This window comes from Macrotis lagotis, chromosome X, assembly GCF_037893015.1.
Source record: "Macrotis lagotis isolate mMagLag1 chromosome X, bilby.v1.9.chrom.fasta, whole genome shotgun sequence".
Classification (NCBI taxonomy): Eukaryota; Metazoa; Chordata; class Mammalia; order Peramelemorphia; family Peramelidae; genus Macrotis; species Macrotis lagotis.
Window position 1 is genome coordinate 70,689,956 of NC_133666.1, and position 12,114 is coordinate 70,702,069.

The window sequence follows — 12,114 nt, forward strand, 5'->3', positions numbered from 1 at the left end:
GGCCTGGGGGACGCGCTTTGGAAAGCCTCCCCCCACCAAACTTCCTCTATTGGAATGTTCCATTGTTGGAAATGCCAGATTCATAATAGTAGCTCATATGTACAGGGAACTTAAAAATGTACAAAGCTTTAGTTTGGACTTCTGGCTTGCTCACAATAGTTCAGCACTCTCCCTTTGCCATCATGCCAGGACCTGTGGCTTAAGGAACTGAGTCTCCATATGGTCCTTGTTGGGCAACACTTTAGGACTTTGGGCTGCCAATGACTTGTTTATCTACATCAGTGCAAGTTGTTTCTATTGTGGGAGTTTCCTAGGTCAAAGAAAGCCTAGGTCCAGATAAAAAAGACAAACTTCTTGTTAATTTTGTCTAAATTTCTTGCAAACAAGCCTTTAGAAATTTTAGCAATTTTTATTCCAGGAATCGAAGCTCATATTGCTGTTTTTCATTCAAGTTTTATTGAAGCCTTTTGTTTTTCCATCATAACCATTTTCACATTCCAGTGTCCCTCTTCCTCCCCTCTGTTAATTTGTGAACCTTCCATTGTGATAATAAAAATTATGTGACATAAACAACACAACCACATCTGCCAGTCTGTTCTCTGCTCCCATAGTCCTGCAGTGATCCAAGGAAAGGGGAGGGATAGATTTCCATATTTCTTCTCCTGGGCCAGCTAAGATTACATATCTACATATACACAGCATTTGGCTTCATTTAAACATTTATTTTGCAGTGGTTCTATAAACTTAGCCATGGAATGTTGGCATTGGAAGGAATCAGTGCCCCTCATTATAGGGTGGATGCTCCTGAGAAGTGACATGGTTTGTTCAAGGAAACTAGGCCTGGGATCCAGATCTTCTTGCCTATTACTTTTTACAATGAAACATTCAATCCATCAGGTCATTGATTGGAGATCCCATATATGCTCTGAAGAATCAAACTGCAGTCCTTTTTGAGTCTTCCCTTCCCAAGTCCCATTTTCCTCTCATTGACAATTTGTTACACTCTGGCTGTTGGGTTTAGATGTCTCAAATGACAGGAATGAAAAGTGACAGGATTCACAACAATAAAAATATTTTCATCAAAAGGCAACAAATATGACGTTTCTATCACACTTGTGTGTGATTTTCAGAAGCCACTTCGGTGATATTATGAAAAACGCATCCATCATGTTCTTGGAAGTAGTCATTTGTCATGGAGATATGTCTGTGGCCTTGAAAAAAACTCAGACCGTACCTGTGGGCAATTCAGAGACTGCTGCATTGGGCTAACTTGCTTAAGAGATGCTTTTGGTTAATGGTCCTTTCTTGATATCCCTCCATCCTAAAACACGTGGTGACTATCTCCTTTGCTCATTCATCAAACAGGTTGTCTTAATGAGGGAAGGAATACATGAGTTATGAAATGAATGATGGAATAAATGAAGGAGATAGACAATTTCCTCTGACCTAGAGGTCGGGAGACTGGATGGAAAAATTCAATAGCAGCAGGAAGGAGTTAAAAAGAATTCTGTCTGGGTGGATGTACTGTACTCCAAAATCTGAAGTGAGGCTAGGACAAAAGTCACATGTCTTTGATCCAACTGGTCGGGGGAAGTGGGGAGAGGAGGGGAACAAACATTGAGCCCCAGCCCTGTGTCAACCTCTGTAATTAGCATTTTACAAACATGATCACACTTGATCAGGTCAAGGTTCCCAAGTTGGGAGGTTTTCTTTTGTTACTTATTATCATGAGCATGCATTTTGACAGGTCCCCTTCCCCACCTCCCCTCCCTCCCCATCTAGCAAGAGTGTAGGGAAATTGTTATTGGAGTTGTTTAAATGACTACTCCAAAGACATGGAATTGGTCTTGTGATCTAGGCTTTCATTTCCTTATAATGAACGAACCTGGCCAGAGACTCAGGAAGGGTTACATAGTCAGCTAGAGGGAGGAGGCAAGAGAAGGAAGAGGACAAATTCTTTTGAAAACACATCATAAATCAAAGTCAGAAGTTGTTTATATGTATGTGTATATTTGGGTAACGGTGTAAGGGAGGGTGTTGAGGGAGGAATCATTTCTGTTACAGAATAATTCTCATGTCATCTTTTCTTAGATGACAAATAAGAGACACACTTAGTGAATCATAGGTGGTTTCCCCCCCCTCAGTACCAGTCTTGCTGTGTGACTCATACTGCAACATAATAAAGAGGGGCAGGAAAGAGGTTATTAATAAAGCCCAGGAAAAATCCATGGCCCCACAAAAGCTAGCCGAGTCAGACAACTGAGCAGTTGGAAATCTTCTAGCCAGAGGAGGAGTGGGGCTATCAGAATACAATCTGACATAGGAGGGAGACTTTGGAGACAACTGAATGGAGAGTGTTCCCTGGGTAAGTTTGGAGGGGAAGTCATCGTGAGGGTTTGGGGGAATCAAGCTGGCATGAGTAAGCAACTCATCTAGTGAAGCTAATTCTCTCAAGCTGGTTCTTCCTCGGAAACATATTTGACTGCCTCTGGCACCTGTTCTCAAGAACTTCCCTGGCAGAATGTGTTCAAGGAGAGTTTCTTGTTTAGGGATGTGCAATGAGTAGTGACCACAGTTAGCTCTTTCGTTTGTCAGCTTGTCTTCCATTCATTGGGCATTAGAATCATCAGTGATTTATTATAGCTAGAGTTAAAAGGTTTTCTGTTCCTGTTGCTTCCCAATTAAGATTGCAATCTATTAAATGGGAATGATAAAACCTGGAACTTGCCTCAAAGGGCTATTGGAGACTCAAAGAGGATCCCAGGCTTTATGTACTCTGCTAGGCAGTTAAGTGACTGTTCCTACCTGGCCCTTAGGAGGCAGCTTTGAAGCTCTAGTATTGGGAGGTAGAGGGAGTTTGCATGCCAAGGAAATATGGCCTCCCTCCCCCATAGTCTTTGTCATTATTGTTAGGTTTTTCTTGTTCTTTTCTTCATATTCAGGCTTTCTCTTATTATGACTGATGATCATCAAACTATCTTGTGTAAAGTACTGTTTTAACAGAACAGATTATGTTGGATGAGATCCTATCTAATGCGTGGCTTCCTCCCCCAGACCACCAGTTGCCTGGCATTATACCCTGGAGAAATGTATTGGAAAGCAAGATATCCCAAATGGGTCTATTCAGCTTTTCTCTTTGTGTTACTGGGACACAGCTATTCCTCATGCAGTCAGATAACAGGTAAGGCAGCGAAATGCCAGGCACACCTTCTAGTCTCTGCTTCATTTAGAAGGGACTGAGTAGATTTTTCTGGACTACTCTACTTCTCTAGAGGAAGTTCTGAAGGAGGTAATGGGCCTGGAAACCCTTGTTTCTGGAGGCATGTTCCTGCTAAAAGTCATGCTCTTGACCCTTTGGTCTTCATTTCAAATTAAATAACTGCCCCCCCCACCTCCCGCCAGCACAAGCAAAGCCCTATGGCCTTCTAGGTTGTGTTGAGAAGTGACTGGCAGAGGCAGCTTCTCTGGCTCCCCCAGCCAGAGCCCCTTGAGTTGTGCTGGTAATTTCAGTAATGGCTCATGGGTGTCCACAGCTAGGTAAGATAGATGTAGTAAAGTATAATGTGCTAAACTCCGGAAGGAAGGCAGGGCAGGGTTGGAGAGCAGGGCTTTCTGTTGGTTTCTCAAATTGGATCCTCAAGGAGAGTCTATCTTATGGAAGTGTGGGCTGAGGGAAGGCCAGGTCATGTTTACAGTGAACATTTGTTGGGCTCTTACTATGACCACAGAAGACAAGGATACTACCTGCTCCCATCCCTCCAGGGGTTAGTGCCTTCCTCTATCAGAATATCTTCTAGTTACTCTGTCTAAAGTAAACAGGTAGTGCAGGGAAGAGAGTTCTGGCCCAGGGGTCAAGAGGACTTGAGTACAAATCTGATCTTAGGTACTTACTAGCTTTGTGACCCTGCACAAGTCACTTCAGCTCTATATGCCTCAGTTTCCTCATCTGTAAAATGAGGATAATACCAGCACCTCCCTCCCAGGGTTGTTGTGAGGATCAAATGAGATCAGATTTGGAAAATGCTTAGCACAATTCCTGGCCCATTGTAAGCATTAGATAGATGGTAGCTAGTATTAATATTGTCTGTCTAGAGTAGTTTATATGTTATAAGAAGACCTGAGGGCAGGGACTGTCCTTTGCCTTTCTTTACATCAGCACTTGGGACATAATGGCTGTTTACCAAAGATTGATTCCTTAACTGGCCAGCCATGTCAAGTACCTGGAAGACAAAGAAAGGGAAAAGAGAGTCCCTGTCCTCAAGTAGCTCCCAGTCTTCCTATAGGATGCACTATACATTTTTGTTAAGTGATTGACTGAGTGACTGAAGGAGATTCCATTTGATCACATGACTAGGGAAAATTCAGTCTATCTTTAATTTTAAAGTTACTATAATTTGATTTTTTCACTTAACAGACCTTTACTTTCTCTCTCTCCTCTGAGGGTAAAAGCCCTTGGAATAAATAATCAAAATAAATTCAGTTTTCCTTAATGTCCAGTGAATTCCCAAGGCTAACTGAGAAAGGGGAAATGAATCTCCCAAAGGAGACATTCAGCTTGATGGAGGAGAATGGCAGACCTCTTTGTCTTGTGGATGGTGGTGGGGAGGAGAGGATTACAATGAGTCACTGGTCTGGAATCCCACTTGTTATTGGTATTATAGAGGGAATTCCATGGAATCCCTGAGATCCTGAGCACCACAGGGATCTTGGACATCATTTCTTCTTTATCTCTCATTTTATGGATGAGAATATGAGGTTGAAAGGTCAAGTGGTGACCATGCTGAGTTTTAAGCATGGTGCAGTGGAAAGAGTGTTGGCTTTTGGAGATAGGGAACCTGGGTTTAAATTTGGCCTCTGCCATGCCATTACTTGGACACTTAGTTCCATGAATCTCAGTTTCCTCAGATGAAAAATGAGGGAATTGATGAGATGGCTTCCAAGTTCTCTTGCATCTCCAAATCTTAGAATCATTGAGTACTGCTCTCCATCACACTGAAGGACAATACCATGCCTCTCTTGGCAGGTATGGTTTGAGGTAGTCCCTTTCTCCTTGGTGATTCTGGGATTCTATGAACCTGCTAGCTGGTAGGGTCATTCCAAGTTCCTTGGATGGTTGTCCACCTGAGTTATGGGATTCGGCTTTCTCCAACTTCCCAATACTGGCAGTTATATTTAGCCATTGTTTAGAACCTCATGTGATGAGAAACACAAATTAACCACAATGTCTCATTTTCTCAGAATTCTGGTTAGTGGAGGTAAGCCAATAGACACTCTTAGAACTGTTTCTCCTGCTTTTGTCATTTTGGGCAATGTGGCCCAAGTGCCATCTGCTGGTTAATGATAACAGGCGGTCCTGGCTAGCAGGACATCTGCTCTCTCTTTGCCTTGAAGGCTTCAGATTAGACCTGGCAGGGAGCCAGAGCTCAGTTCTCTCTCAGTAGAAATAAACAAACAAGCAAATCGAAATGGATGCCTTCATGAAAAACTTGGCACTCACCAGGATGGACAGGATTTTTCAGGAAAAACCCCAAACCCAAACAAAATATGGTGAGAAGGACTTTAAGGAAGCCTTGGGTCAAAAGAGAATTAATTGCATAAAGTAATTTTGAAAAAAAAAAGTTGCTTGGTGACTTTTGCTGGAAGAAAAACAGGCCATTTACATTTATTTGTGAAGGGGAAAACAAGATTTCCTAACTCAAAATTCCCCTCTTGTGTTGTACCTTCAGAGAATGATAACAGGCTGGACCCTGCCTTTCTGCAATAGTAATGCTCTGCATTAGAATCAATCCTGGGGCTGGAAGGAACCTCAGACCCTCTAGTCCACCTCCCTCAGTTGATTCATCAGGAAACTAATTCCCAAAGAGAAGAAATGACTTGTCCAAGGTCATAGAGTGAAAATGTGGCAGAACATAGATTTTCTGACTTTCCTTCTTCTACTATACTATGCTCCTCAATTAAACAGAGGAAGAGAGTTGCAGAGACTGGGATCACCTCAAAGCTGGTATAACCTTGTCACCACCAGAGCTATTTGTCTCTATATCCCAGGGTCCAGCACATAGATGACGCTGACTCGATAATATACTCTCTAGAACATGAAGCTTTGGCAGACTGAGTCTCAGACTGATTAGTTCCTTTATTTTAGTGATGTCTTTCCAATTGCATGGGAATTGTCAACTCTGGAGGAAGGGACTTGAGCTTATACTTTGATGCCTCTAGTGCTTCTTTCTCCCAATGCAACTACTCCGGTGGGCACAGTACCTGTCCATAGTCAGTGCAATCCGCCTCCTTCTCGGCTGACTGACCAGACAAATTCCTCATTTTGAATGGGTTCTATGAGTAACATTCAATCTGGTAGCTGGTATACTTTCATGTGCTTTTCTTCCAAGTAAAACACTGCTCCTTTTATACAGAGTTGCATCCTGCAACATTCAGGAGGAGAATTATTAAGGAGCTCATGACTGGGAGCAGCTGAAGGTGCCATATGTTGATCCGTTGAATGATGGACCCCTGCAGGGGCATAGGCGTCACTGGGAGGTGATGTGGGCAAGGAAAGCTATGTTAGTGCAATAGTTATGCTCCTGAATAGCTGGATGTAAATCAGTTCTGGGGGATAATTGGAACCTTCTTGACAAGCTCCCCTCATATACTTATCAATTTAAGAATCCTATTGTCAACAAATTATTCCTTTTTTTTTTCCGTGGAAAAACCTAGCGCTTTTTGATGGTTGACTGAAAGTAAGGGACACTGAGTTTCAAAGGATTTCTACAAAGGTAGTGGGAGCTATTGCCACTGACTCAATTTGTTTGTTTTTCAGTGGATCCTCCCCATAATCTGAAGATTGTAGATCCTGGCTTTTTAGGTCACCTCAATTTGCAATGGCAGCCCCCTCTTACATTGGGCATCTTCCAGAACTGTACGGTACAATATGAATTAAGATACAGGAACATTGACAGTGAAGACTGGGAGGTAAGAAAACCCGGTCTCTGCTTGTTGGGTCTAATTGTTTGCATGATGGGAAATGGGAAATACTGTTCACTTTCCTGTAGATTTGGGACTATTTACTATAGAAATAACTTTCCCAAGGTCATAGCATAGTAAGGGGCAGAGATGTTTTTTGTATGGAGGCTTTTCTCCACTACCCCATAATTGCCTCTTAAATACAGAACAGAATGACAGAAACCTAGGCCCAAGTGGTAGTCCTGTTGAGTCTCTGTGATCCATTACTTAGCAGTCAGTCTTCCCCAAGCTACAACACCTCCTCTATGTTCAAAACCTCCAGATGCTAAGGTTCTCTTGCAAACCAACCTCAGGCCCAATTTGTAAACCTTGTGCTGGTTTACAGGGATCTGCACCACTAGAGCCAGGTCTCCTAACTTCTAGGCCAATATACTTTCCACGCTGCTTCCTTCTTTCTAGATTATATTATAAAATATAATTTTCTTAAAAATTAAATTTAATATAGAGCTAAACCTCAATTAAATAAAATTTAAATGACTGGAACCTCCTATTACCTGGACTATATTCTAGTGTTAGACTTTTAGGGGAAAGAGGGATATTGCCTAGGGATTCATGGCTAGGAAAGCTTTATTTGAGCTCAAGTGGCACTTCAGAGTAAGAAAAAAACCCTATAACCTCCAATATCTACCAGAGAAATTTGGGTGTGTATTTTGAAGGGAGGTGGGAGATGAATGGAGCAAGGGGAAAAGGGGGGGCTTAACATTGCTCTTTCTCTTTACCGTCATTCAAGACTATGGACTAACTTCCTGGGAGGATGGGCCATTCTGCCCAGGCTGTTTCTCTAGTTACCTCCTGGCTTTACTTTAGATCAGGGGAAGGAAACTTCTTTTCTTCCAAAGGATATTTGTATATTTATAATATCATTCATGGGCCATGTGTGATCAAATATTTAATTAATTCACTCCTAAAAGATTTACTGACTTTCGAGTCCCACCTGAGTTTTCCTTGGCAGCGCCAGACCAATATGGTAATCACCAGGTGAATTTTCCCTGCTCTTGCTTCAGGTGATGCTTGAACTTTTCACTGTGCATGCAAATATATATATACATTTTTATCAGTCTATATCTTCATCTATAGGTATCTCTATCCTTGATATATTTATTCTATTATCATCTACATATCTGTATCTATATCCTCTATTTCTATCTATATTATCTGTATATTATGTTATCATCTCTATATTTATATCCATATCCTCTTTATATTTCTATAATCCAAATCTCTGTATCAAGCTATTATTATCTACCTGTCTGTTTTATTATCATATATATCTATATCATCTATATATTTATATTTTTATATATATCTTTCTAGATATTCTTACCTTTTATAATTTATACATTTGTCTGTTATCATCTATATATCTGCCTATCTGGATGCACGTTGTTAAGTTGTGGCACCCTCTGTAAGATTAGGGTTGGAACATCTGGAGTTCCATATATAACCTTTCAAAGGTTTCAATGACTGAAATATGAAGGATAGACTATGCCACCAATCGATCTGGGACCTTTGCTCCTAATAGTTATCAGGAGTGCCTTAGAAACTGGGAGCTGTGCAGGAGAGTAATGATGTCTAGGGTCTTATTAATGTGGTTCTTTATTCCAAGGCTACTTCACAGCTTGACTGTGTCATTTTTTTAAAAACTCCAATTAGACCATTGTTACTAAGAAGTTGAATTATGAAGACGGTTTTAACCTCAACCAGGGAGTTGAAGCAAAAATTCAAACGCTTCTGATGGGCCATTGTACAAATGGATCGGATGTTCACAGCAAATGGACACAGACTTCTTTCTGGATTCCCTTGCAAGGTCAGGAGACAGTTTTCCTTCAGATTGAATCTTGCCAGATCAAAGTGAATAGGAAAGGATTTACCTTGGGTTTATTAAATGACTCCATCTTTGCAAGAATGATGGTCCTTGATTCCTAAAGTCACTTTTATTGGAGTAGTAATATCCTTGACTACTCTGATTAAGCTTTCAGAACCTTTTGCTATTCTTCTAATGTATGAAGTCAAATCCAATGAGAGCCAGGAGCCATGGAACCATACATAAAGATGCCAAAAGGCCTCAGAGTGGCCTGGAAAAGCACTTATTAACATTATTTGAGTTTCAGTTATCTTGTTAAATATTTTCCAATTAGATTTTAATCTAGTTTGTACTGCACTCAGAAATGGTGCGTGGGTCACTTGTTTGACACTTAAAATCACAGAAAGGAGAACTCTTTGGCAGTTTAGAGATCAATCTAGTTCAGCCTCCTCCTTTTATGTGGAAGGCAACTGACTCATCCAAAGTCACATTGAAAAGCAGGAGGATCCAGGTCTCCTAACTTCTAGGCCAATGTACTTTCCATACTGCTTCCTTCTTCTTTCTAGATTTTATTATAAAATATAATTTTCTTAAAAATTAAATTTAATATAGTTAAACCTCAATTAAATAAAATTTAACTGACTGGAACCCCTATTAGCTGGAATTTATTCTGGTGTTAGACTTTTACGGGAAAGAAGGAAATGAGAACAAACTAAGCTCCCAGCAGTTAACAAAAAAAAAAAACAAACCAGTTTCAAGGAGAATCTTGGGGAGTCCATGCACTCTGAGTCCCATCTCCTATGGATATCCCATCTCCTGACCCTATCAGTGGTGATTAAATGCGATACACAAAAATGTAAGCTATACAGACTTCTAGCTGGACCCAATGCTTCCAATGTGATCCCCATGCAGTCACCATCCTCTTTCACAATGCAGACGCTCAAGCCTTGCTACATCCTCATTCTGCATAGAACATAGAAGCCAAAGGTCCTTATGATGCAATGACAAGAAAACATTGCAAGGAAACAAATTATCTACTCCTTCACCAGTTATCTAGAAGTTTGAATCAATGGGAATATACCACACCAGCCAGTTGAGGTGGTCATCATGATTAGAGTTAGATTTTGCCTGTTTGCTCCAGCATATTATTTATTTACTCTAATAGAAATTAATGCTCTGCCTATTTCAGAAGGGGGTTGTAGACAGGTAAACATCCATTCCTGGTATATTCCCTGAAAACTCTTTTTCCCCCTGAACTTCCAATCATTTTGCATTTATCCCTGTTAAAAAAAAAACTCTCTATAACTTTTACACACACATTCATTTTTAGATTTTTGTAAGGCAATGGGGTTAAGTGACTTGCCCAAGGTCACACAGCTAGATAATTATTACATGTCTGAGGCTGAATTTGAACTCAGGTCCTCCTGATTCCAGGGCCAGTACTCTATTCACTGTGCCAACTAGCTGCCCCATAACTTTTTTTTTGTTTTTCTTTTTTAGATTTTTTTCAAGGCAATGGGGTTAAGTGGCTTGCCCAAGGCCACACAGCTAGGTAATTAATTATTAAGTGTCTGAGGCCAGATTTGAACCCAGGTATTCCTGACTCCAAGGCTAGTGCTCTATCCACTGCACAACCTAGCCGCCCCCTGCTGCCTCATAACTTTTAAAGAGATGATAGATCCATAGACCTGGTCAGCGTTTTCAGTTTAGATTACTCATCCTGAAACAACAGGACCCAAAAGGTCTTGTCATAGGAGCCGGGGCAGAACATTAGCTATTTTGTTTTTCTAAACACTAATTGTTTCTGGGCAGTACAATGAATGATGACAGTACTGAATACTGATATAGCCCTTCAGATACATTTATATTTGAGTCTTTCAGCAATGTTCTGCCTTTCTTATGGCATTCAACAGTGAGGTCAGTTTTTAGAGGATGGGATTGGGAGGCAATCTGGTGATTTCATTGGCAAAGTGAACTTCTAGTGGTTAAACCTTCCACTGATACAGACAGACATCTCTAAAATTGTCTAGTCTTAGAAAATTGTCTGGGGCACTGAGGGGAGAATGTAAGTGACTTGTCCAGGGACACATAGCCAGTATATGTCAAATACAGAATTTGAATCCAGGTCTTCCTGTCTCTATTCTTGCTGCCTCTTAAGGTGGGCATCTTACAGGGGAAGAAACTGAGACTCAGAAAGAGGTTATTGACTTGTCTGAAGTCACGGAAATGATCGCTCTTAAGAGGCAGAATTTTCCCCTGAATCTCTGCCTCCAGGTTATCCTCTACTCTATTGCCACTCTTACTAGAGTAAGGTGACTAGGGTGATACCAGTTAGGGAGGCCTTGATGAAGGGTAGTAAAGTTTACTAGAAAGAAATTCAATGCTCAGTTCTTCTGGAAACCTAGATTCACCAATCATATTCCTCAGGAGCTTGTATTTTGGTGAAATGAAGCAAGTTCACATTTTAAACTTTAATATGTTAGCTAGCCTATGTTCAGAGAAACTTTTCTCTAGCTTTGTAGCTTTTGTGTGGGCAGAAATTAAAACTAATACACTCTTCCCCAGAGCTTTTGTATGTCATGGGCCTGGATTAAAATGAAGGTACTCTACAATTTGGAAAATTGTCTCATGAAGTTGGTTGTTATGTGAGATGTAAAGATGACCAAAGAGAGTTACTTGAAGTTGAAAGAGCAGCTTAGTGGCACAGTGGATAGAGTACTGGCCCTGGAGTCAAGAGGATCTAGGTTCAAATCCAGCCTCTAGACACTTTGCACTTTCCATCTGTGTGACCTTGGGCAAGTCACTTAAGCCTTCTTGCCTCACATCCAGGGCCATCTCCAGTCATCTTGATTCCTATCTGGCTATTGAACTCCAATGGTTTTGGAGGATAAAGTGATGCTTGTGACTTAGCACAGCACCCCCTCACTCAAATCCGATTCACTTGCTTGTCATGTCATCACTTCCCTGATATAATGGTCTTTAAGAATGAAGGACAAACAGCAAAACAAACTGAAGTTGCAAGGTGATTTCTCAGTGGAGTCATCAATTTACCTTTCCAACCTTCTAAGGGCCCATCATTTTTCCATTTCACAGGAGAGCCAGAGACCAAAATCAGGGAAATGCAATGTATCTATTATAACTGGAAATCTCTACACTGCACTTGGAAACCAGGAGAAAAAATTCCTGAAGGGGCAAATTACAACTTGTATTATTGGTGAGTATTCATTAATTGAGATTTTTTTAAGAGGAGTAAAATGACCAAAAACAGTTTCCACATTATGTGTAGTCATTGA

At 40.8% G+C, this 12,114-nt stretch overlaps 1 protein-coding gene across 2 annotated transcripts in view; it reads left to right on the forward strand.

The window, feature by feature from the left end:
* Window positions 1-2,204: 2,204 nt before the first annotated feature.
* IL13RA2 (interleukin 13 receptor subunit alpha 2) overlaps window positions 2,205-12,114 on the forward strand; it is a 32,922-nt gene continuing 23,012 nt past the window's right edge. For both annotated transcript variants that reach the window (XM_074200725.1, XM_074200726.1), the window contains exons 1-5: window positions 2,205-2,365; window positions 3,055-3,181; window positions 6,815-6,966; window positions 8,671-8,824; window positions 11,915-12,035. In XM_074200725.1, the coding sequence (XP_074056826.1) occupies window positions 2,348-2,365; window positions 3,055-3,181; window positions 6,815-6,966; window positions 8,671-8,824; window positions 11,915-12,035 (572 nt within the window). In that variant the 5' untranslated portion in view covers window positions 2,205-2,347. The remainder of the gene's footprint in view (window positions 2,366-3,054; window positions 3,182-6,814; window positions 6,967-8,670; window positions 8,825-11,914; window positions 12,036-12,114) is intronic.